Source organism: Aphelocoma coerulescens, chromosome 1A, assembly GCF_041296385.1.
Source record: "Aphelocoma coerulescens isolate FSJ_1873_10779 chromosome 1A, UR_Acoe_1.0, whole genome shotgun sequence".
NCBI classification, from domain to species: domain Eukaryota; kingdom Metazoa; phylum Chordata; class Aves; order Passeriformes; family Corvidae; genus Aphelocoma; species Aphelocoma coerulescens.
The window spans coordinates 37,780,966-37,806,900 of NC_091014.1; the positions used below are offsets into that span (position 1 = coordinate 37,780,966).

At 38.7% G+C, this 25,935-nt stretch overlaps 1 protein-coding gene across 1 annotated transcript in view; it reads left to right on the plus strand.

Annotated features, from left to right (window-relative positions):
- TRHDE (thyrotropin releasing hormone degrading enzyme) overlaps positions 1 to 25,935 on the plus strand; it is a 206,477-nt gene that overhangs the window by 152,198 nt on the left and 28,344 nt on the right. Inside the window, exons 10-12 of the mRNA XM_068999188.1 lie at positions 962 to 1,050; positions 10,150 to 10,283; positions 10,381 to 10,436. Coding sequence (XP_068855289.1) covers positions 962 to 1,050; positions 10,150 to 10,283; positions 10,381 to 10,436 — 279 coding nt within the window. The remainder of the gene's footprint in view (positions 1 to 961; positions 1,051 to 10,149; positions 10,284 to 10,380; positions 10,437 to 25,935) is intronic.

A 25,935-nucleotide genomic window follows, 5' to 3' on the forward strand; every position in this document is an offset into this window, starting at 1 on the left:
GTATCAAAGCAGTACTATACAGTGATATCTGAGTTTGGGCCAGTCTCTTGCCATGCTGCCTTGCTTAACTGCACACATACTCCCATTGACCACCTACCTAAGGACCAGCAAAGGGACCACATGCACCATTACTGAGTACTTCCCCTTTACTGGTTTACAAAATGACATAGCAGGCCTGTGAGGGAAATGCTACTTTTGAGAGTTCAGGAATAGAGGTGATGATAAAGACATGAAGAAAATCATCCTTTCCATCTGTCCCTAAAAGTATTCACTTCATACAGTCAATTTCTGTTTATTGAGATAAAGATGTTATTTATAACATTTACTTCAAAATAGAAACAATTTATAATACCCTATAGGGAAGTTGGGGTCTGATTATATCACTACATCACCAAACCCACATGTAGCATGTTTTGTCTGGTTTGCATATGCGTAGGTGGTAATAAATTGTGCCAAGACGGAGAAATTGTGGAGATCTGTTCCATTCATTTTGTTTTTATAAACCAGCAGCAGTGAAAGCCCATTGTAGCTTTTTAAGAGGTTGCTAGAAGAGTATGGTATTTTTAAATTTTTAAGTCCCTATACATCAAAGCATGTCTTATGTGGAGGTTTTTTCTAAGTAAATGTAAAAAAGTGTTCTTTATATGAGAAATCATTATTTCCTCTTTTGTAAAGCCTTTTCTTAAACTAGGAAAAGCCTTTTTAAAAAGTCCTCATATGATGATAGTGTGTGAAAAAATGTAAATTATAATTTAGGTTGGGGTTTTCTTATAAATTATTTTTTCTTTGTTTTAATACTAATAGCAAATGCATTTCAAAATCAAAGTAACTTGTTAGAATCCACAGATCTTTACACTGCTACTGAGATTGTGTTTTGATTTCTTTGACATGATCCCTGATTGCTGTGAGAAGAATCAGTTCAGTATTTTTGTTCTTAGATTCCCCCTCCTTTGTCTTGCAGCTACTTGTGGCAGATTCCATTAACAATTGCAGTAGGAAATACGAGCCACATCTCATCAGAGGCAATTATATGGGTGTCTAACAAATCAGGTAAAAATAAACTTTCCTCCCAGTGGAATCTCATAAAGCATACTTGTGTTTTCCTCAACTGTATCTTTGGAATTGATCCTAGATAATTGTTTAGTTGCTCTGCACCCAATTTTAACTGCTTAAAATGAATTGCAAAAAAAGCAGAGCTGGGAAGGGAGGGAGGAGGAATGAAGGATGAGCAACAATCTAGATTTATAATTATTTCAGAATTCAGACAGTATAATGTAAAATTTTTACAAAAAAATGTAAAGTGCTAACTATTTTATATTTGGCAACACATATCAAATAATTGATGAATGCAATTCACTTTATTGATTGGTGAAAGTTAAATGTAGTATTGTATAATGAAGCAGATATGATGAGTATGATTTAGTACATGTAGAATTCTAGCATTTTTTACTCGATCTGTAGTCTGAACCAGGGCTAAGAAGTGGTTGCTGTCATTAAAATTTTCCTTATTGATCTATCAAAAGTATTTGTTCTCTCTATTAGATAACCATATGCTGGACCTCAAAAGTGCATTATTCTGCTTACTACTTACTTTCTTCCTCTTCAGTTCCTGCATGATCATAACAGTAATAGTTATTGTCCAGAGGACAGTGAGTGCTAGATACCAGTGTTTTTTTATCAACCAAGAAAGGAAGCCCACCACAGAAGTTTTATGAAATATTTATCTATTTCCTTAGCACTTCATGCCACATCATCTGACAATTTTTGACTGGAATTAAATAGAGTGAGGGAAGACATATGAGGACTTAGAATTATTATAAAGAAGGGAAAAGAAGGATGCATGCCTCCCCCGACATGTGGTCTGTAGAGGGAAAACTGACCCTTTCTTGTATAATTAGAAAGGTGTAAGGATTTCCCTGTAATAGAAAATTAATGGGAGAGAGTCAAACCTGTGTGAGATGTTTTTTCTCTTTTGTAAGTTGCTAAAATATTTTAGTCACATAGAGCTTAGCAGCCAGAAGGACTGAAAATGAGTGGTGTATGATCAGTAGAAATCTGAGTACCCTGACTTTCTAGTGGTACAAGGTATGTGTTTCTTTACCCAGATTGTTTGCAGCCTATGAGAAAGTAACATTTTATGCTGCTCCCATGTTAGAATGATCTAGAAGGAGCTAGAAATGTGCCTGCAATCAGAGCAATTTTCATACGTGGGGAACATACTCTCATCAAAGCATACTGATTCTGCCTCACTTTTCAGAAACTTACTGCATTGGCCACACTTTTTAATATTAACACTTCCAAAATACTTCAAGACCTGTTTGCACTTTCATAGTCTGCCTTAATGACCTGCTCTACTTTTGTCCTTTAGGGCTTGATTGAACTCTCATTGAAGTTATTAGAAAAGTTCCCACTGGCTTCAGAGCAAGCTGATCCTCCCATCTCATTAGGTTGCACATGCATGCCTCCTTCCCTTCACTCCCACCTTCAAAGTTCAGGATATTACTATTATCTACATAGATGCTTCCTCATTGCCTTTTACTTGCCTTTACACAGAGTGGTGTGGAGGAACAAGTCCATAAAACTGCTACCCACTCTTTTAAGATCTACCGCTTCTATTGGAATGCCTTCAAGAAATCAACAAATTAATGATGGCCAGTGTGAGCAATTATTTTGGGCTGGCTACTGTGTAGAAATTAAAGAGCAACCTTTCCGAGTCATCAGTCTCCTGTGTAGCAAATCAATGACACTGTGATCTATTGTCATTATCCTTGTTCTTCCTCATTACTTTCACTCACTCATTCACTTGCTGTGCCTCATTGAAAATGAGACTGTAAACTTACGACTAGAACAAGAATGTCCTCTTGCTTCTACTTATTGTGGTCTAGCTCAGATGAAGAATTCCTCAACATAAAAGCTTCAGTAGGAACATGCCTGAATTTGTACTCAATGTGTGATTGATTGTACATGCTGAGGCTGGTATATGTGATTTTGTGATATTCCTGGGAGTTTCTCTGCAGCTGGTATGTTTGTTTCATGGGGATGAGGGAGGAATTCTGAGACTCCAAAGGACAGTTTCCAGGTTTGATTCTTGTGGACTGGAAGAATCTTGAAGACTGTCTGTTGTACAGAGGACACAGTTTCAGTATTGTCCCAGTGGGTAGTCTGGGAAAAAGTCTGCAAGCTGGAAGTGAAACAAACTGCTCCAGAAGATATTTGGAAGATTGGAAGTGGTCACATTGTTCTTCAAGTGAGTGTAATTAAATGCAGATACTCAAATCAACTTTGGAGTAAATGCTGTTCATGAAGATGGTTTCTGTGTGCTTTTTGGGAAAGAGTAGGCAATTCCTTCTTGTTGACTAAAATGTTGAGCTGAAGGAGCTTCCAGTGTGACTGGAAGAGTGGATAGGAGCTAATGAACAGCTCTCTGTTGTTTGTTATTGTGATGTGTTGACCCTGGCGGGCCACGAGGCACCCACCAAAGTCCCTCTATCACTCCCCTCTGAAACTGGACTGGGGAGAGAGAATATAACAAAGTGTTCATGGGTCTCGGATAAGGTCTGTGTTAGAGATCCCTCACCAAATACCATCGCAGCAAAACAGACTCGAATTGGGGATATTATTTGGATTTACTACTAACAAAATCAGAGCAGGATAATGAGAATTAAAAACAGGCCTTGAAACTCCTTCCTCCCCTCCCCACCCCTCCCTCTTTCCCAGCTCTGCCGCCTCTCCCCCAGTGGTGCAGGGAGGCAGGGAAGGGGGGTCATGGTCAGTTTGTCACACGTTGTTTTTCCCACTGCTCAGCAAGAGGAGTCTTTCCCCAGCTCCAATGTGGGGTCCCTCCCTCAAAGTCACAGCCTCCTCTCAGGCATCCACCTGCTCTGCTGCGGCTCTTTTCCAGGGACTTCACGTGGATCTTTGCATCCCCATGGATCCCCATGCTGGAGCTGCAAGAGCACAGCTGCTTTCCCATGGGCTGCACCACAGGCTGCAGAGGAATCCCAGCTCTGGTGCCTGGAGCACATCCTGCCCCTGCTTCTGCACTGACCTTGATGTCTTCAGGGTTGTTCCTCTCACATGTTCTCACCCCACTCTTCTCTGGCTGCAATTACATCTGAGCAGTAATATTTTTTTTCTTCTTCTTAAATCTGTTATCACAGAGGCATTACTACCAATTCCAGTTGGCCCAGCCTTGGCCAGTGGCATGTCCATCTTGGATCCAGCTGGCATTGGCTCTGCTGGACACGGGAAGAGCTTCTGGCAGCTTCTCACAGAAGCCATTTCTATAGCCTCCCCTCCACTACCAAACCTGGCCATGCAAACCCAACATAGTCATGTATTACTAATCACACACCTCATTTCAGCTGCCAATAGGGAAAAGGGTTCAAGTTGATGACTACCACCTTGGCATATCACCTAAATCTTCCAATAATATTAACCTTGTCTGTGGGTTATCTGAGAGAAATTAAACCAAAGCAGCTCTGAAAAAGCTACATATAGAAATACATCAAAAAATGTTCCTTTTTTTGGTGGTATTTCAGATAAAAATATCCATTGGGAGTAAACCCTGCGCCTTGCCCTACGTCACCAAGAATGGTTATTTGTTGATGTTAGAGTCTTTTCCTTCATGTACATCCAGAAAGATGAAAGAGAGAATTGTTAATTTCTGCATCCTCTTTGCTACTGCGTCTGTGACCTCCTCAAGGTGTTGTAGGGTACCAGTTGGCATTTTCATGAACAAGGGATGTGAGGCTGCTCTCCAGCTTTGTGAGAGCCACATGACTTTAGGATGACTGAGTTGCTGCTCTGTCCCGATCCTTTCTGTCTCTGGTACATACCAGAGATAGTGAGCATGCAGATCACTGACTGTTCAATATGCTGAGCAGGATCAGTTTTGATAACTGCATGTCACCACAGTTGCTGGCAACAGTGCTAGGTCTGTCCATTCTTCACAGCACCAAAGTGAAGGAATACACTGGAAATTACAGATATGCAGTGTCTTTTTGAGTTGTAATTCATTGTCCTTGGTAGCAAATCCTGTAGGGAGGACAGTGCCAGGCCTTGGGAGCTTGTTCGACAAAGTGCATAATATCCAGGATGTTTCAAATTTAATATAGCTCTTCCCACCTCTTTGTTGAAGGTATGTAGTCATATTTTTGAAAGCTTTTCATTTTGTGAGTGCTTTTGCCAGTCTCTCTTCTCCTTACCCAGTGAACCATAGCATTTATGTAACCATATTTCTGCTCATCAGTTCGTATGCCAGCCATCAGATGATGGTCCTTTTACTGGGTTCAGTTTGTCTGGTGTGTGAAATGGAGCTGTCTCATTTGCTCTCAGAGTGCTGCACAAATAGGTCACCACCACCTTCTCCCTGTTCACTCCCCATGGCCGTGGATGAGGCTGTTCTGCTTCCAGTGAATGTAAGCCAGTCACAAAGGAAACATCTCATGCCGAACCTTCCTGTCCATGCTGAGGCCAGAGACATCACGCTAAGGTGGCTGCAGTGCTCTTTGTGCCTCACTCTTGCAGGTCTGCTGAACGATAAACTTTGCTGGCGCTGTGGAAATCATTGTTATTACAAACTTCTGCTCTGTCACAGTTCCAGGACTTGCTTGTGTTTCTCCTAGATAAGTTGCCTCTTTTGTGGTTGCTGTAATGATCTGTGATCATGCATCCACACAGTTTTGGGATCAGCCCAAAATCAGTAGTGGGTGGAGAGTCAAGAACCAGCTTTGAACCCATTCCATCCCCATGACTGCTTATCAGGGCTTGTGGGAAGGTGTTGGCTATTGCTGATGAAGGTGTACATTGATGTGGAAACACAGGCTCACCCGTGCATGTTTCTGCAAATCCAGAACTGGCCTTAACCTCAAGTGAGGAGGTTTAGCTAGCATCCATTTCCAATAGGTGAGCAGGCCTTTGGAAAATTCCTTGGGAATCACTGTTCTGGTACTCAGTCTCCAAGTAGGAAACATCTCCATGCAACTCAGCAAGTGCTGCTGAGCTGGCTGGCACAGCTTTAGTCTACCTCCCTGCCCTTTCCATCCCCACCTCCTGTTCATTATCTGATTTATGTTCCAGGGAAATACTCCTTTGATGGACCTCCCTACCTCAGTTAAAGTGACTGCTGTTCAGATTGCTTCTCATATCTCCTCAGGATTGTGATGAGATGGGGGAAAGAAAGTTGAACAGGGCAATTGCCTTCCAACAGCAAGTCCCAATTTACTTTGCCACCTCCTACTAGATAGTCTCTACTTTAAGCCACTCAAAAGTCAGATTCTCCTCCGTGAGGTGTTTTGTAGAAGATAGATGCTTCTGAGCTGGGGTTTGCTGGCCACCTACTGGGGAACAGAGCATTAGTTGCAGCTTTAGAAAAATACCCTTTCTTTTCTTTTCTGAGACTCAGCTGCTGAACTTTACCTATGTTGCTTCCAGACTCCACTATTTTATCTTTCAAAAGCAGGAAGAAGGGAAGCACTGTGAAGAAAGATCAATATACAGGTCCTGCTTTGAGCTTCAGCCAGCCATCGTGAGGGCCAGGTATACAGGACTTGGAATCCTATGTGATTTTGACAGAGTGAGTCAGAATCATTCCCCTTATTCTAACAGCTGAGAGAAGATCCTAGCAGAAGAGTGCTGCTTACACTGTGTATCACCTTAGACATTAGCAGTTCCATCATATAGGAATGTTAATGGATGGAAGGGTAGTCTGAAGAAGTTATGTGAGATGGAACATGGTCATATTTCCTGATGTGCTGCATTTATTTTCTTGATCTCTATACCAAAATATTTTCTTTCAGCATGGAGCTATGGCAACACGGCAAGTGAGATAGAACTGTTTCTTCTCACTTTTTGCCTTCTCCCTGTATGAAAAGTTCTTGCAAGAAGATTTGCAGAATTTAGTTAAAGCCTGTATAGATTATTGTGAAATTCCTAATGGTACACATTTTTGTCAGAAAAATTTCACTTGCTGTTGTTGTCAAGTAATTGTGCTACACTTCTGCAGTTATTTTTGCAGCAAAATGGAGTCAATTCCCCCAGCAGGGGGAAAAAGAAAATAAACCAATTTTTAGTATGCTAGGAGTTGTATAAAGTGAAGAGTTAAAATAACAACTGTGAGTCTGAACACTTGAAATGGTACTGGAACTCTGTTTGGTCCATGCTTTTGAGAGTACTCTCTTGCAAAAGGGTGCCCTTCTCCCAGACCTGCCTCACATGCTGGTTTTGATGGAGCTGAAGTTGCTTGAGAGCTGGGAGAGCTCAGAACTTCAAGCCACATGCACCAGCTGGAGAACTCTCTCACACTTTGAGAGCAGACAAACTGGGAATGAGACCCTAACTGATTTTTTTTACTTCAAAACAAATGTCATAAAGTTTAACCATTTCATCCTAAATGTTTCCTATATGTATGTGGCAAAACTAGGAGTTTTAGAGCAGTGTTATTTTCTGAGGCACCCAGACAAAACATGACCATGGAAAAACACTTTCTGATGGAAGAAGATTAAATAAACCTCCCTTTAATGTCAAATACAATGGGATATATATTTTTGAATGACTTTTAAGAGGTGAACTAAAACCTTCAAAGATAGATTTCATTCCAAATGAAATCTTTGTTGTTGTTTAGAAAGTCATGAATGGTTTAATGTAGGGTTTAACACTGAGTTACTACCTTTTCCCTAACTATAATACTTTTAGTAGGAAACTAATAAACGTGTTTGTGGTAAGTGGAAACATTATCCAGATGTATAGAAATTTTTAGTGCCTGTAATTACCAAAAGAAAGAATTTCTTTTATAGGAGAGCATGAGAACTGACAGACACAAATATCAAATTCTTCAAAATTATATAGAGCTATATGAAGCACATGTATCAGGCAGTCCCTTAAAATAGCCACCTCTTTATATGAGCTGGGAAGGTGTGAAAGATTCCTGTTCAGGATTTCAGGAGGAGGTCAGTACACAAGTGGTCTTATCGAAATATGGTAGCAAGGGGTTATGGTTGTATTTAAACTGGCCGAAACAGCAGTAATGCCATCGTGCTTGGAACATCCTTTATAGGGATATGTACTGGGGGTGTTGCACAGCTGTTATATGTGAAATAGCTTATTCTGAACTTGTCATATTTGACTGACAAGTATAATTCAATACTCTGTTGAAGCATAAGTAATTTTCTCACTTTGGAGGTGAAAATTTAATATAAATGCTTTAAGAAGAAAAAAGTGTATGCATTTTTTAATTACATATGATTTTGAAAATTTCCATTTAATGTATTTATTTACCCAGATATTGCTTAATGTGTGCTGATAGCCTATTTGGTATGCTTTTAGGTAGTATTGTAGAGGTGCAAGGATTAACCAGTTACAAGTAGCTGCTTTCAGGATTGGTGGCATTTGAAGGTTAGTTTGCTACCAAAGACCATGGGCAGAAAGCTGTACTGCATTAAGGTGGTAATAAGGTTACAAAGGAACAGGATTCAAGTCTTCTCTAAGTAGGGTGGAGCAATGGGCTGGTTCTGACTTGGACCCGATGAAAAAAGGATTTAAACAGAGGGGCAAGTCTAAGAGTTTACTTAGGACTGATCTGTACAGCCCCTTGTGGAGGAAAGGACACACAAGTGTTACAGCCTTGTTCCAAATCAGATTGTGTGGCAGAAGCAGCCTTAGGTGCTTTGATAGTCTGAATGCCTGGGAAATTCAGAGTTGTAGGATTTAATTCAGATTTTCTCAGTCCTATTTCTGCAGGGTATTTTGGATCCTACAGAATTGAATTGAACATGCAACAACTGAGTTATTTTCGGCTTAATATTTCTAATAAGTGTGTTTTTCAGAGATTTTAATGGTTTCAGAACTACCTAGGAGAAAAGAGGACTTTCTATTTTAATACTGCAGTTTTTTTATCCAAATTTGTGTGCATAATGCAGGTCCATGAATTTAAACGTATTTATGTGTTTTTAAGATTGGGGTCTTGCTGATCTTTGTACTTACTGCACCTTAAAATAGTAGTTATTTATGGGTTTGCTGTTAGTCAAGGAAGAAGCACAACTTTTATCTGTAGCCCTAGTTAACTATTATTTCCTCAGAAATTACTTTTTTATGAGAAAGCCTGAACTAAATCAATTTCTTTAGTCAGCCTATGTACTAGATAGTATGTGTGAATTGCAAAGACCATATTGCTAACTTTTTTCCTATTTATTACCTCCAGGGAATTCAAGCACACCAAACAATTCCCTAATGGAATTACATTTATAACAAATTTTATGTATTTCTTTTTTATTTTTAAAATTGAATGAGAAGACTATTCCTTCAACAGTGTAGAAACTAATTTTATTAGTTGAAAAAAGTGTTTCTGAATTTTTAGTGAGTTCTCGAGAGTTCATGGTTAGTTTTGTCAAAATAATGTACTAGATTGAAGACTTCTTCCATAGATGTTGAAGCCTGAGGCTTTGTGCCATGGTAAAAAAGAAGTGTGTATTGTGAGTTCAGGGCTTTTGTGTTGTTGAAATTTTGAAATCCCTATTCCTGCAAATAGTTGTGGAGTGCCTGACTGTACAAATGCGGTAATAAATTTAGACTTTCAGCCCTAGAGTGATTACTTAAAATGAGGGGAAAGATGAAGAACAGGTTAGGTGATAGAAGGTTAATTGGTCTAGCTCTAAAGAGGAGACTCTTAGTGGTTAGTAGCTAGAAGCTGTACAACTCGAAGTACTTTAATTTAAAATCCAGTGTAAAAGCTTAATCAAATTCATGCAGAAACACTTAAGAATCTATTTTTTTAATCACAGGTTTACTCTTCTCTCTGTAGCACATCCATTGAATTGTTTGAGTTACAATTGTAGAAAGCTATTTAAGCATGGCCAGAATAAGGGTACCAGACTTAAAGTGGGTACCTGTCATAAAAATATTTCCCAGGAAAGAAAAAGAACACTTGAAATTCTGTGTGGGTAAAAGGTCCCCATGTGAATGTCAGCTGGCATCTCTCTACATCAGAACACATAAAGGAAATTATTAATCCAACACAATATTTTTGTTAGTCTTTGAATTAATTTTACTGCCTTCATGTATATTTAAACAAGGTGAAAGTGTAACAGATGCATTTTTAGAATGTTTAAGGTTAAAACCAAGACCCCTTCCCTTCTTCTTCTTTGTTTCCAGAACACCACAGAATTCCTGCTTTGGAAGAGGCAAGTTGGTTGCTGGGGAACATCAACCAGACTGGCTACTTTAGAGTTAATTATGATATTAGGAATTGGAGGCTGCTAATTAATCAGCTAACAAGGAACCATGAGGTAAGCTCCTCTTCAGATCCCTAAAATCTGCTTTCCTAGATGAACCTTCACTGTTTCATCACCTAAATGGTTCAATTTTTGTGCTTGCCCCTCACAGGTTATCTCTGTCAGTAATCGAGCAGGCTTGATTGATGATGCATTCAATCTAGCCAGGTATGTTTTCCTGAAGATCATCTATCCTCATACACATTGCTGCAATAACTCATGCAACCATTAACTCAGCAGTTGAGTGTGTTTCAAAGTTAAGTATGTTTTAAACACACTTTAGTTCCCCCTCCTGCTTTTTTTTTCATATAGCACATAAACACAGTCTGTAGCACATTGACTGTTCTTGATCAATATTTGCCGTAGGGTATTTCCGAGTCTGAAGAGATCTGATCAATTTTGCAGCAAGTTCCATTTAACACTTTGCAGATAAATAATCTCTTTGCTCTTTCTCTAATGAATGAGGGTTTTTTCTTCTGTTTCTCCCAGTAGTCCCACCTCTCCTTTCTTTTACCACTGATCCTTATGCTGTATTTAATTCGAGATGGAAGGCACCTTCAAGCTTCAGTAATTTTTTTGCCCTAACTTGTACTGTTATATCATTTTCCCAGTATCTTTCTTTTATTGTAATCTGCTAAAACCGACTCTTTTTTTCCCCTCTGTGGTGCTTTTCAAAGAATGGAAAACAGTCCCATTGAGCATTTCTGGAATTTATGCAACATTTTGTGTTTAATATGATGAGAGTTAATAATTAACACATACAGTGCTGGTTAGGTACTGCCTTCTTTACAAATTGAGACAATGGAATTGTCCCCATTTTGAAATTCAATATGTCAATAGTGAAAGTGTAAAACAAGAGGAAAATAATGGAACATTTGTAACTTTTTGATTTTGAGGTACCTGGGGACATAGCATTAGTAAAGGGTTTTAACTGCATAATTACAGATTTAATTGAAAAATTGCAAATAATGTGATTTTACTTTCACTGTAATGTCAAAGGTAGCGTGAAAAGAATTCCTGATACTACTGTCTTTTCTGCTGGTGCTTGCAAGACTTGGTAGTACTGAGGTACATTTAACTACAGATGGTCACTTGAGGTGTATGGGCTTCAGTCACAGTGTCACAGCTCAGTGATGTTCCAGCATCACTGCAATAAAACACAGTTGTGTGCCCTACCACTTTGTTCCTGCTGCTGGCATAAAGTAGTGATTTAGCACTTACTTAACAGTCCAGAGATGTAGTAGGGAAGAAGGTATCATAGGGAAAGGAGTATCCATTTGCTTTTGGCACTGCCCTTCATTCTTGCTTTGTGACATCTTCCCACTGGTAACAGTAAAGAACTAGAAATAGGTCATTATGTCAAACTTCAGTAGACCATGATTTGTCTACTCTGTCTAGGAGAATATTGCAGATTATTCTGAAATATATAGACTATTAGAAGAACTACCAAATGTTGAGTAAAATGTCATAGTCTGTTCCAATTGTATTTGATTTTGACACTTCAGAAGTAGTGTGCGGTTACACAGAGTCAGTGTGGCACCTTCTTTTTCCATGCACTGAATGCAGTCAGATGTGGCTAGACTTCCCTGAAAGTCTGATCCTTTAAAAAGCTGTTTCTTAAGTCAATTTCTGTAGGTGAGTCGGTGTTGAGCCACTGCTCTAGGATGTCTTGTTCATGGAGAATTAAAGTGAGGTCTTGATTGAAGGCCCAACCTACGTTGTCTGGCCAAGTCTCATCTATCTAAAAACCACTCAAAAGATTAGATGAGTAATGCATTCCCCACTAATTTTCCAAAGTACTTTCATGAGGATACTGGATCCTGCACCTTTTCAGAAGTAACTGCACTAGAGCATTGTGAAGTCTTTCAAAAGATTTCACATTATAAAAACTTGACTTTGTTTTCTTAATGATGATCTGGCTGATTTTAACAATAATTCAGTCCTCAGTTTTGGTCCCTAGTTGCAATGATGTGTTATCTTCTTGTCTATGACTGTAAACATGCATGTTTTGAGAGAGAGGAGAACTGTGGATACTTTAATTCTAATCTGTAGGTATTATTTTCAGTGATAAAATAATGCAAAATGAAAACATAATTTTTTACATTCATGCTGATCCTTTCAAAAATTATTTCTAATGTAAACAGTTCTTTTTACTGTACTGAAGAGCCTGTATTTCTTCAAAATACCCTGTCCTTAGAAACTGCTGAAGTACTTCCTAGTGTGCTGTTGAACTTGATACAGAAAATACCAAAAAGATTTGACTCAGTTTTCCACTGTTACAATATTGTATGTCCTAATATGATTATTTCTATGTCGTTATACTGCAAATTGATTTTGTTTGTGGAATGAGTGCAGCTCTTCTCTTTAGTAAAATTTAATATTTAGATCTGGAGAAAAATGGAAAAAAGTGCTCATATAAATTATTTTGGAACACCACGTTTTATTTTGTAAAGGTGTGTTTGGTTCCATTTCTCTGAAATGTTTATTATCCTTTTACTGTCCAGCACAGTGATTGCTTGAAAATAAACAACATAAATGAATTGATACTACCAAGGAATATTTTAAGCTTTATAGCTTTAATTTCATAAGTTCTTGTCCATTTTATATGGAAATACATTTCTTTGTCTTCCTTCTTTCTGTATTTTGGTTTGTATAACATTCATCAAGGAGAGTTGAGTGGAGTAATAACAATAGAAAGTTACAACTTATTTGTTTTTCAGATTTTTAAGCGTAATTCTGTTCTTGGCTGTAGTGCATGCACATACCCTTAAGATCTGAAAAGCTGTAGCCTTGGCTACAGAACATGGTTTATGGAAATTCATGTCCCACATTCTTGAGCAAGAATAGCACCTTGAAATTCCCTCTTCCCTTCTTCTTGAAGATTCTTTATCTTTTGGTTTGTATGAAGTTTCAGTAGAATCTAAAAATGTGTGGATTCTAGTAAATTGTACTAGTTAACATTGACTGAGAAAGCCCAGAAGCCACGAGAAGACAACCAGAACTGTGGTTCTCTTCTAAGCTTAAACAGAGCAGAGGACAGTTCAGAGAGCTCCCATAAGCAGTGTCACAATAAATAGCAAAGGTCGCACTGTTTCATAAGAATGTGAGTAACGTTGTCAAATTCTCATGTCTTTCTCTTTCCTTATGATAAGGGGTTGGTTAGTGAGTATGTGAGGTGGGATGCCTCCCAATTTACTTTAGGCATCCCAAAGGTAGACCTGTAAATCTGACATTCTCACCTTGTAGTGCACTGACAGTTAGTGGAGAGAAACATGCACCTGACCTCTCAAAACCACTTAACCACATAGGATAAGATAAATTACTCACTTAATGTTAGGAGTGTTGTGTCATCCCTGGTTCTTCCTTGATGGGCTCTAAATCTTCATAAAAGATTTCCCTCATTAAACTGGTTGACTTAATCTAGTATTATGTGAAAGAGATAGGTCTGGTCTATATTTAATGTTAACCAGTGTTGAATCAGATGTGACTGTGAATATCTCTTTTACTGTAATCTAAAATAGCTATTGCTGTTTCCAGTTCTGTAAGCACTGAATGAGCAAGCGTGAAGTGGTGGTGTTGATAATTGTTCTTTTGCTCCAAGGATGGATGAGTGTGTTGGAGTGCTGTCCATTTCCTTGCACAGATTAGGGGCAGACTGAACTATAGTCTGTTCAGATGAAGCTTGCCCCTGTAGGCTTCACAAATATCGAGAGCTGTATCAGAAATGAGTAACAAGAAAAAAATGTGCCTTCAAAATTTTCTGTGAACTAAGGGACTTCCATGCTGTAGATGGCCTTCATAACTGTTCCTCTCTATCAGAATTTCATACACCAGACCAAAACCAGGATCCGGGTGCAAACAGATATATGATGAGTTATGATGATTGTTTTCCTTCTGTTAAACAATTCTTTGTGACTTGTTTCTTTCCAAACTGTGAGTTTTGCTGATTCTATAAAACCCAAGTCTGAGGGCAAGGGAAAAGGCAGTACCAACTACTTTTCAATATATAAATCCAAATTATCTCCTTTGACACAAATTTGTCTTTAACAGCTGGTGCATTTGACTCCAAGGTTGATTCCAGAAATAAAATACTGAAGGAAGCTAATGCTGACTCCATATCACTTTCTCACCAACTTGTAAAGAGGAATTAATTTAGAAAGTAAATCTCACTTAATCAAGTATAGCCTTTTGGATCTGGAGAATCATGTCTTTAGGATCCCCTATTCTATTGTTTCTTAAAAAAATTAATTCCTGGCTGTGGAGTCTTGACACTGAGGCAAAAACATTTTATCCATTCATCCACCTGAGGCAACACCACCCCACATAATGATTAGCTGGTCTTATTTCTGGAAACTGAGAGATAGTGTGTAACTAAGCCTATAGTTCATACACTTCCACATAAAATCCAGAATTATTGCTGCTAAATTGGAAAAATGTTTTCTTGAAATACATGGTGGAAATATATGCATAACTGTGGAGCTTGCCCAGCCCCTGCCCTGGGAGGAAGCCTGCTGAGATAAGAGGAGATTACACAATCTCCCAGCAAGCCCCCCTTAGAAAGGCCAAAACTCTTCTGTTACAGCGAGAAAGGACACAGAACCATGATCCTCTGGGAGACCCTATGGAGATCCTTTGTAACCCATTGGCTTTTACCCTCTCACACCCACCTCTGTATCCCCATAAAAGAAGCCCGGCTAGCTCAGTCAGGAGAGCGAGCCTGTCACTGGCCACCTCTCGCAGGTGCAGGACAATAAAGTCACCTATGCGGGAATGCCACACGGGCCTCTCGTCTCTCTTTCGTGGCCTGGCCTGGAGATTGCCTCTCAGAGCAAGAGCTGAAATCACTAGCTGAACATCACTAAAGAGCTGTTATCCTGCTGAAACAGGCACCTCTCTGCAAAGGCACTCCAGCAGCTGAGGAAAAGCTGCATGGTCCCTGGAAGACGGTTTCTTGCGGGACCATCTCTCCGGACTGGTCACGGCTTCCTGGGTCTGAGCTACAGACCCCATACCAGCTGCCACACATAACAAAAGTGAACTATGGAGTTGAAATGATCTTTATTGCTGTTTTCCTTCACAGAGATTAAGATTTCATTTCTTGTAGCATTTGAAGTCTTCTGATATAAGTGGGCTAATTAGTTCCATATTATGCTTGGGTGTGTTACTTCAAGTCCTGTTCAGTGTAATGTCAGGGGCAGTCAAGGCGTTTGTGGGCCCATGTGAAATGCTGGGTCTGGATAGTAAGTGGGTGACAAAGACAGAAATTCTCAGCACAATTAATGTACTTCAAAATGTTTCAAAATTTCAACAGCCACATTCAGGGTTGTTGACCTTGTTTTGTTGGGATAGTCAGAAACAGTCATATAGGATCCATTTAAATGAGTGAACTGCTGTTTTACTCCAGCCTTCGTCTTTGCTCCTGATTGCACTTTCTCATAGTTCAACACAGAGGAAAACGAGATGTGTTATGCATCTCCCTTAATTAGTGCCTCTGAGTACCAGCTAAGGGAGTGAGTATTAGATCAATACTTTGTATCACGCTTGATTAATAGTGGTATAGATTTACTATTTTAATAAATGAGGCCTCATCTGAATTATTTCAGCAGATGCCATAGTAACTCCCATTCACTGTCAGGCAAATTTTGGTGATGGTTCGCTAGCAATTGATTTAAGTGTAGTTTCCTTCAGAAGTTCTTGGGTTCCTTTTGGCATAAATACTCTCTCAATGGGCTAAAGTAGCTGTGCCATTTTTAGAGAAAATAGAAAGTTACAATTATTTTAAGGTTGCCATCATTCATTCCATATGCTGCACGTCAGACCATACGTTTTGTGACATATAACAGCATTGATATCTGCTTTATGTGGAGATACATATTTCAGCTAACATTTGCATGTGTTTGTAACAAGAGAAATCAAAGCAATTCCTGCAACTAAGCACATGAAAAGTCAATTCTGCTTTTATAGTATGTATCATTTGTGCATCTGATCCTGTTACATAGCTAAAGGCAGTAAAGCCAATTGTACAGCACATTCCAGGGAAGTGTTGGTGCTGTGATAGCGTCTTGAAAGATAGAAATACCTGCTGAGAGCCAGGAAAAAAGTTGAAGACTCTTCAGCACGTACTAAAATCCAACCCTGTAATCTGACTGCAAAGGGTTTAATGCAGAGGGAAGGTCTCTGTCTAGTCATATCCCAGCAAAATTTGCCTAAATTATTTCTGGTACTTCTGAATAATTATAGCAGTAATTGTTTTTTCGTGTAAACTATGTTAACTCTATTCTTGGCCATACCCAGAATAAACTATCAGGAAGACTTGTCTCTGGTTTCAAGGGAGTGACAGAGTTATTTTTAGCTAATGGTTGTTAACTCATTGTCTTTTTACCACATAGTCTTAGTCTCTTAGATTTGAAGCTGGTCTCTGAAGTCAGCTTGGTATGGATGTATCCTTGTTGCCATGCAGGTGCCAGGGACTGCTGTGTAATGACAGAGCAAGGGAACAGTCTGTGAGATTTTTTTGGGAACATTAATTGAACCAGGTCTGAATTATGCTTCAAAATAATACTTGAGTTTGAGATTAAACAAGAAGACTAGTGTCATGAGTGGAGCTTGCTGAAGGCTTTTTCGCTACTTCAAATACTGGAAACTAAGAGCTAAGAATTGAAAATAGGGCTTCAGGAATCTGTGTTGGTGGGGCAGGGGGAAGTCTTTGTACAACCTTGAAACCTGTGGTATTCTGTGATGGCCCTATCCTCTCATAGCAAGCATACATCCGTTCCCTGGGACTTCTACATAGCCCTTTTTCTGCCCTACAGCTGCCTGATCAGTCCTAGTCTCTACCTCCCTCAACTGTCCTCTCAAAACAAGCAGGTTTTTGGACTCCTTACCCTTACCCCAGAACCTGATTACTTTCCTTTCTGCGGGTCTGACAGGACTAATATGGAGAGCAAAAGATCCTTCTGCTACATTGGTTAAGATAGCAAAAACAAGCCACTTGGAGAAGCTGGAGGTGCTGATCTAAACAACTTGACTTTCCCAGCATCAGCAAAGGATATATGAATGAAGGCATAAACCAACTTTTCTATTTATAAAAGACAATGCTGATGCCTCACTAGTATAAAGAAAGAAGTCTGCTATCATAGGCTACTCACTCCTTTGCCTGCTGTTTAGAGCTGACTGCACCATTGCTTCTCAGAAATGATCCTACTTTTTGTGTTTATCTGATTGCCGTTGACCAGGATTGTTGTTTAGAGGAGGTCTGGTATTTGTCCATGTATGCTCTGTCTGCTTGAATGTTGTAATAGATCAGCTCCTTTCTATCTGGCTAGAAGTGTGTTTTTCTCTACCGAGAAATCAGGCAATAAATGACAGGAAGGGCTGTGTTATGACTAAGGCACAGGGACTGAAGAAACCTGGGATGCTGTTTCTGCTGTAGCCTTCCTAGGTGATCTTGGTAAAATCACTTAAATGTTTGTATCTTCTTTCTCTCTGCAAAATGGAGATAAGAGAATAGGTGAGGGTTTTAGAGAATTTCAGAGAATCTTTTTATTATAAATATGTTTATTGGCAATTGCCTTTAGAAAAGTAATGTCCAATTCTGTAGATATTCTGGCAAACAAAATTGGAATTGCATGTGTGTTCTCAAGATCAGAATTCTATGCTATCCATATGAATTTTCTAGCTTTTAAGCACATATTTCACTTGGCTGACTGATACGGAAATTATAAACATTAGATCAGGACAAAAGAGAGTGCTGAAAAAGTATTGTGCATAATAATAAACTAACTCAATTTTGGTTGTGCTCAAACATGCTCTCATAGATACCATCACCTGTTGACAACTTAATGAATAGAAGAGCTGTTTCGTTCTACCCTTCCCAACAAAAATCACCAAGAAAGAAAATAAATAACACTTATAATAATTGAGTCATCTGGAATTGATGTCTATTAGCCCCTGAAATACATTCAAATTTCTTTGCTTAATTTAATTCTGTGAATTACATACTTCTCAAAAATCATGGTTTCATGATGGTGAAAAACATGACCTAACTTACTGCATAGCCTTAATTTTTAGCAGTAAGATTATTCCTTTTCATCTTGTACTATGCCTTTTTAATTAATTTTTCTTTCATATGGGGAAGAAGAGGAAAGGAGAGATTGTGAACTACAGTTTGAAGGAATTCTTTTGTTGCATTTTTACAAGCATAGAGGGGTTTAGATTTGAGGTTTTTTTCTGTTTTCAACAGAGGTGAGTAATTCAAATTAATATTAGTCCTTGCTTATGTGGCAACTCTAAAACTATGCAAGATAATTTAAGCCACATAATACTGTGATAATTACATTGAATTTGAACTGTTCTTTGTAGGATGCTTCAAATGCTCTTGTGTGGAGTTGAATGTCACTTGAAGAGTCCTTAAATATTTTGCATGTAAGAAAACATTCTGAGAAGCAGGCTTCACTGAAAACTGTCTTACTCTCTGAATCTTTTAATGTTGGAGAGATTGAATGCTAATTAAATTTATTTCATAAAATGAGCTTGTAAGCCAAAAGTTGCCGTTGTTTTCATCAAAGAGCAGATGTGCATTCCTGTCTTGTTTACGTGGAAGTCCATAGCTGGTACAGATCATAATGCCTCCATCAGGTCACTTTGGTGTCTTAGAAAAATCAAGTTCTTACATTGTCCTTATATAAAGTCAACCCTGGGAGGGAAGGATGAGGTAGATTATTCTTTGATACTGGAGATCACAGGGCCTTTTTTAAAGATTGCCCATTACTTTTCTATGAGAAAAAAATTCTTTCTCCAGGTTCTGTGGTTGAAGATGGATGCCAGTCATCCTAAGTTTTTAATCATTGACTTCTAGCCTTGCAGGAGTTGAAGGGGAAATCTCTGGCTACAAGAGTTAATTTCCCTGTTGTATGGCTTACCTTGCCCAAAGTTTTTTGACATGTCAGGGTTCAACATACATGTTTTTACTCAGCCATCAAGGAATTGTTGTTGAAGCATTGTGGGAAAGAATATCCTGAATACATTGGTAGAGACAGCAGTCCTTGATAGGTCCTGAAAAAATGGAAAAGGCAGATACAGTGAAATATGGTTAAACTGATGCCAAGTTTCTCTGCGAGTTATTCTAATCCACACACTTTACTGTTAAGGTAAAAGAATGAATCAATTATTAAGGATCCCAACTTGCTTTAAACTGTCTCTTTAGGAGTTAATGAGTATAGTCTAATTATTCGTATATTGCACAGAAACAGAAATGATGTTAATCTGAATTGCACATCTGCGTTCTGAAGAGCTGCGTTTCACCCCTTCAAAATTACCCAGACAAAAAGCTAGTCATGTTTTACACATTTCTAAGAAACAGGCAAGGCAGGGTGAATTTTAAACCAGCAGCAAGTAAATCACCTCATTTCCATTGTTTCAGCAATGCAGACCAGTTTGCTGCCAGCTTGGATTTTCTAATTTTGATTTAAACACATGACTTATAATGTCTTTGTTGGGTGGTGGGACTAAAGGATTTATGGTGCCCTTGTATGTGGGACTCTCATCACTGTACGGCAACCCTGTCGTTTTTGTGACAGAGTCTGTTTGACTGGTGCTGGATTTATGATAGAAATAATTCAGAACAGAGTAATAATTTTCCCTTGGCAATTACACTACCATTTGGTACTTTGTCCCTAAGGGGAAAATGAATGTGCTGGGATCTGTCCATAAGTTCAGTGGCTCAGTGTAAAGAACAAATCAAGGTCAGAATGCAGTTGAATACGCATTGATGTTTCATAATATAATCTAGATTCTGCTTTTTCTGACTCATTAAAAGCTCATGTAATTTAAAGATTATTTTTCATTGCCATGAGATTTGTATTGGGAATTCTTTGTGAGGGAGATTTCATTACCATGTTCAGTACTTTCTTTTTCTGTTCATTACCTCTTTTCTCTGTTGCAATGGCCACCATAGCAACTTCTTCAGGGTAAGCAAAATAGTACCTTGCTAAGTATTGGTGCTTATATGATATGATATGATATCATAAACCACTTAATACTTATATATAACTTCTGGAAAATCTTTTTCCACCTCTGTCTTTGTCATAAAAATGATAGATCACATTTTCAGTACAGTTCGTCAGCGGCCTTCTTTGGCATGAAAAACCTGCTGAACAGGATGTTTGTCTAGAGGTAATTTGTCTAATAACGAAAGCAGGTCTTCTTGCCAGTCAATGTTCCTGTTCTGTTCTCCCCTTCAGTTTGGCAGGCAACTGTGAAATCAGGAACATAGATAATAAGACAAACCTCGTGTGGTGCTGTGTTTCTAGCACATGCTCGTGTGTAGTGGTGGCTGTAGAAACTGGGGGTGGGTTCGGATGGTGCGGCCCGGTTGGAGATGAGAGATCTCTATAAGCAGATCTTGGTGCACGCTGTTTATTGCAAAGGGCGTGGGTACAAGGGCACTGCTTAGAGCTGCCAGCTGCAGCTCAGAGCAGGCCCAAGGTGTAAGAGAGAGAGAGAGAGAGTAGAGCAATAGAGGAAGAACAAGAGGGCTAAGAGCTGAGAGCTAAGAGCTAAAGGAGTAAAGAGCAAGAGGGCTAAGAGAGCTAAGAGCAAGAGCAAGAGCAGGAGAGTTAAGAGAGCGAGGTCCTTGTTACAATACAATAAATCATCTTCTGTACTGAATATTCTAATTCTCACTAGCCAATCTAGTACAAGGTACAAATCATATAGCGTTTACATACAGCCTATAAGAGTTACTACATTACCATAGAGTGTTACATTTTAACTTCTAAAAACTACTCCTTGGACCCCTTCTGCTGAGCTAGTAGGGTCTGCTCTGACCCTTGGACCTGTCTGCAAGCAGAGGGTATTGTCCAGTCAAGAGGGGATTACCTTCAGTCAGCTATACCATTGTTTTCCAGTTGTTCAGTAACTGACTTTATATCTCAAAGGTGGCTTTCATTTCGATGTCGCTTATAGTTTTCATATCCCCAAAATCTTTTGTCAGGCAATCATATTTATAAGGCTTTCCTGTTTCATCTTCCCCAACAGTGGCTACAGAATGATTGACATGCTGGTAAACTGATGGGTGAGGACAGTTACATAAAAATTGATAAAGCAATGAAGCGTCTCAAATGTGATCTTTTTGGTTAAATTTTGCTTTTGTATTCACGTGTTTCAAATGACTTGGTATGGGGAAAGTTGGCTTAGAAAGGGCTTGTAGAGGTTGTTTTAAGTCTAGGCTGCTTTCTATATGACCCATGATGTCAAATCAAAATGCTCCAATCTGAAATACTATAAAGAGGGATGTCTGCTTTTTGTAGTTTATACTGAAGATATGTAAACAATAGATCATTTTATAGCATGAAATGGATCTGTTGGTACTCTTCTGTGAAGAGTTACAGGGCAAAGGACCAGAGCTATGATATTCTTATTCATGCCTCTTGGCAGAGGAGTACTGAAATAGTAGTGTTCTTAGGATTATCCACTGGTAGAGGCCTACATAAGAAAGACAAGTTTCTGTCAGGAATGGCACTGGTATGAATGTGCTTTGGGTAGGGAGAGACTAAATGAGTTCTTAAGGCTCTTTCCATTTTAATTTTAACCACAGATGAAAAATGTTTACAAAACTTTTTAACCTTGCCCTTGATAAATGTTTACCTGAACATCAGTATGCTTTCAGCCACTGTTTACGTATCAACACTGTTTAACTATTTTATCTGTTAAGATACTTGCCAAAACTATCCCAGGTTCCTCTGCAGAATTTTTTTAGGTGCAGATACATGCTTGCTAAGATTCTCAGGTGACTCCTGGAGACATACCTAGAGAAAACTGCGCCTGTTTCAGACTAGACACAAGATTGGACATCACAGTATTTATAAACATAAACACTGTGGTGTTTATGCTTGTTACCTGGTTTCAGTATAGCTCATAATCAGTTATTCCCCTAGTGACAGATAATATTTCAATTTTCCTCCAAGATGGCTAGGCTAGAAAAGAACCTTGTCTCTTAGCCCTGACTTTCATGCATTTGGACTTTGACAGGCAATGTCTGACAGTAATTTTGCTGGACTTAAAGATAGCAATATGATTGATGGCTAAAAAGACAAAAGAAAAATAAGGATTTCTGCCACTGACCTTCAGTGACTTTGTTGAAAGAGAGAGTAATAAGTCAAGCTGCACATGCAGAGTATCTACTAAACTTACACTCTGTAGTACCTTTGAGTGAACATTTCTAGGCAAATATATGACAGGGAAATTATTTTACAGTTTTCCTTTGGATGGGAAGGTTGCTACTTTTAGTTTTCTTACTGTTGTTATAATTATTGTTAAACATTTCTGTTTAACATTTCTACAGATCTGTGTTTTTCAAACAGAGTTCACGGAGATATTCAGACTAGACTCATTCTCTGTTCTGCCTTCTTTCCTCATTTTGGTTATTGTCCTACTCCATAAATGCTTTTGCTGACCAGATCCTCTGTAACCATCTTTGAACCTAGTTCTTCCAGGATAATGAAGGAGAATCCTAGAATCATGCCAGCACCCTTTGGTTTGCCACTGTTCAAGTGAGCCAGTGCTTCTTACTGAATGCAGTATTCCCTGGGAAAGCAGAGTCTTGAAGTCTCTCTTAGTGCTGGACAAGCTTTTAGTGTAAACTAAAAGAGGATGATTGTGCTAAAATACAAAAGTTAAGAAACCAGTTGTGCTTTGTGAAGATGCAGAATATTAGAGCATAGCTCACCACACAGTCACACTGCTTTGTCTAGGTTCTGTTTTCTGCTGACCTGGTTGTCATGGTAGTCATGCTACTTCCCAGGACACTTCTCACAGGTCCTAGATCTGTGATCTGGATTTTAGGACTTCTTATATGTTTTATGGTTCATGGTTTATCTTTTATGATTAGGGTGAGAGTTTCTCCTTACATCCTGTTTTCTCAGCTATGAATGTAAACTTTTTATGCAAAAAGGTGAAACAATAACTATCCTTACCACCTCTTGAGAGAAGCTATTTAGTGCCAAGTAGTCTTGGACTGCAGTGTATTTGGAATAAAAAGTTCATAAATCTGACATGGCGACTAGGGTACAAGAATAGGGCTATCATGGTTTTCTGTAGGCATCCGTGACATAAAATAGTGTAGAATATAAAGAACATTCTGCCAAGGTAATGTTCCTGATGCACTTATGTTTTCTTCAGGAAACTTGCTGTCTTAACTGCCACTGTAGGAGGATTTGAGATATGTCTCTGCTTAAGTTCTCTCAGAGGTGCATCTTAGCATCTGTACTGCCCAGGATGTGCTGACAGAAGAGTAATATTAACAGCCAGAGCCATTTGTCCTCTAAATCATGATCTGAAGTGATGAATTTGTTATAATTTATATAATAATGCCATCCCCAAAAATCTCCCTTCATTCCCATCCCTTCTCTTGGGATGGATTGATTAATATGTGGTTGAGGGGGTGATTCTGATGATATTGGGCATAAGCTCTTCCAGGGTCAAACTCAGAAAGAGAAGGAGGATCAGGAGTAAACAGGAAAAAAGTCAAACTTTGCCACAATCTATTTGTGTAATTTGCACTACACTCTTAGGGAAACAATAGGAAAAGTGAGAGTCAGGGTGTGAGACAGGCAGAATTGAATAGTGTGATAAATTCAGAAGTTAGAAGCAGTGAGTGATGAGAGTAGCAGCTTCTGTTGTGAACAGGATGAGTGAGTATCATCAGCCAAGAATCATGATTTCAAAACTCATTAGGAAGCTCTGAGTTTAGGAATTAAGAGATCGATTTTTGAGTTCACTTCTTATGTGACTTTATGGGGAAGTTAAGCTTAAAAAGAAATAATCTGTTTTGCAGCGTTGATTTCCTTTTTGCACTTAGTATAGATAGATTTAATTTCAAAACATGAACTTAAATGTCCATTAGTGCAGCTATAATACACATTAATCTGTTTATTCCTTAAGCAGCATGTTTCCTAGAGCTATTCCTCTTGTTCCTTACTCCACACTTCTTCATGTCAATCAAATTATCAGTAAAAATAATCACAAATCCTATTAGCAACTAGCTATCTATATGCAACTTTAAGCTAGTTTACGTCTTTGCTAACATTATCTCCAAAATTTTTAACTGCAGTCAGTTCAGCATGCTGCTGGCTCCATGAATTGTGTTTAGAAACCTTTACAGAGTATTAAGACATAGAATTCATCTTAATGATACTCTGCTGCTTCAAAACCAAGACCTATAAAATGAAGTAACTTTCTGCCTTCAGTTACATTGGACTTTGTCGGTTACCTACTCTAAAAGCTTTGCCACTTTTATTTCATATCTGCTCAGTTCCTCAGTTGGCACAGTGAGCTCCCCAAGTGATCTTGTTTTTTGTGCTTTAGAGTGTGCTGGAACTGGAGTTGAAAACAGAGCTGATAAAATGTGGACTAAGATGACATGAAGCAGACTGGAGGGTGGGATAGATACTTTTAAATCTGTTACATGAACTCACTTTTTTCCTGAGAACATGAAGGGAACAGAGTGTAATTCTTCCAACAGAGAGTGTGAAAAATGAAGGCCAGCAAGATGTGGTGCACATTGCAAGGAAACAAACAATTTCAAGTATTTCAGCAAGACAGTTTTAACATGTTATTACAGCACAGATAAAAATTCATATTAACATGTATGCATTGATTAATTTCTGTACTAATGTGTGTAATTTTATTTGTTTGCTGCATGTTTGCCTTTCTTCCACAGACATTGATGGAAATGAAAGGAAAATTTGCAATGAAGGAGAAAAACTAGTCTATGAAGCTATATCACACTGTAGCCTATTAAATTGAACTTTGTGGAATCCACCTGGCTGATTTGAAGTGTTTAATGAAAAGAGAATCGTTATCTCCTCTCTAGGCAGATAGTTATCTCCTTTTGGATTTAAACACCTGCATCAGAAGAAGAGTAGACAATGTGTTTCTGGAAAGTTCACACCCACAGGGTTGCTCTTTGTTTCTGCAGTCTGGATAGTTAAGAAAAAATGCTGTTCTGAAAAAGAAAGTGAGAGCAAAGCCTAAAGCTTGGTGTTTTCTGTACTCAGTTTTTAAAGGAGCTATCAAATGCTTGTGCCTGTATTGCATTTTACTTGTAATGCTATTATTTGAAAACCCTTCCTGTGCGCCCCCCACACCCCAGCCTTTCACTTGCAGGGGGAGGTCTTTCATGATAGAAAAAGAATGGGACAAAATTGTAGCTGGTTGATTCACAAACACCTGAAAAAACCCATAATTTATGTGCAAAGTGCTGGAACATCCTGAACCAAAGTGATGTCATTGGATGAGTCCTTCCAAAGTGACTTAAGGTGGATAGAACACAAGGCAGTTCTAAAGGAGAGAGAAAAGAGTGAGGAGAATAACTGTAAAACTAAAGCTTCTTCTTCAGCACTAGTTCTTTTCAATTGCTGATGGTCAGTAGAAATGTTTCATCAAGCGAAATGCCATGGGTTGTTGATTTTATGCAGACAGCTTTCTGTCTTAGAAATCAACAAAGCAACACCTTCCTTTCGTTTTGGGTATTTTTTGGTTTTGTTTTTTTTTTTTCCTTAAAGGCAGCTACTTCTTCATTCATGTCTTTCATAGCCACAGGAATCCATTCAAAGTAGGGATAGCTTATCTGGTTTTCTTTCATGTGTGTTCTTGCCTTGCTTCATCA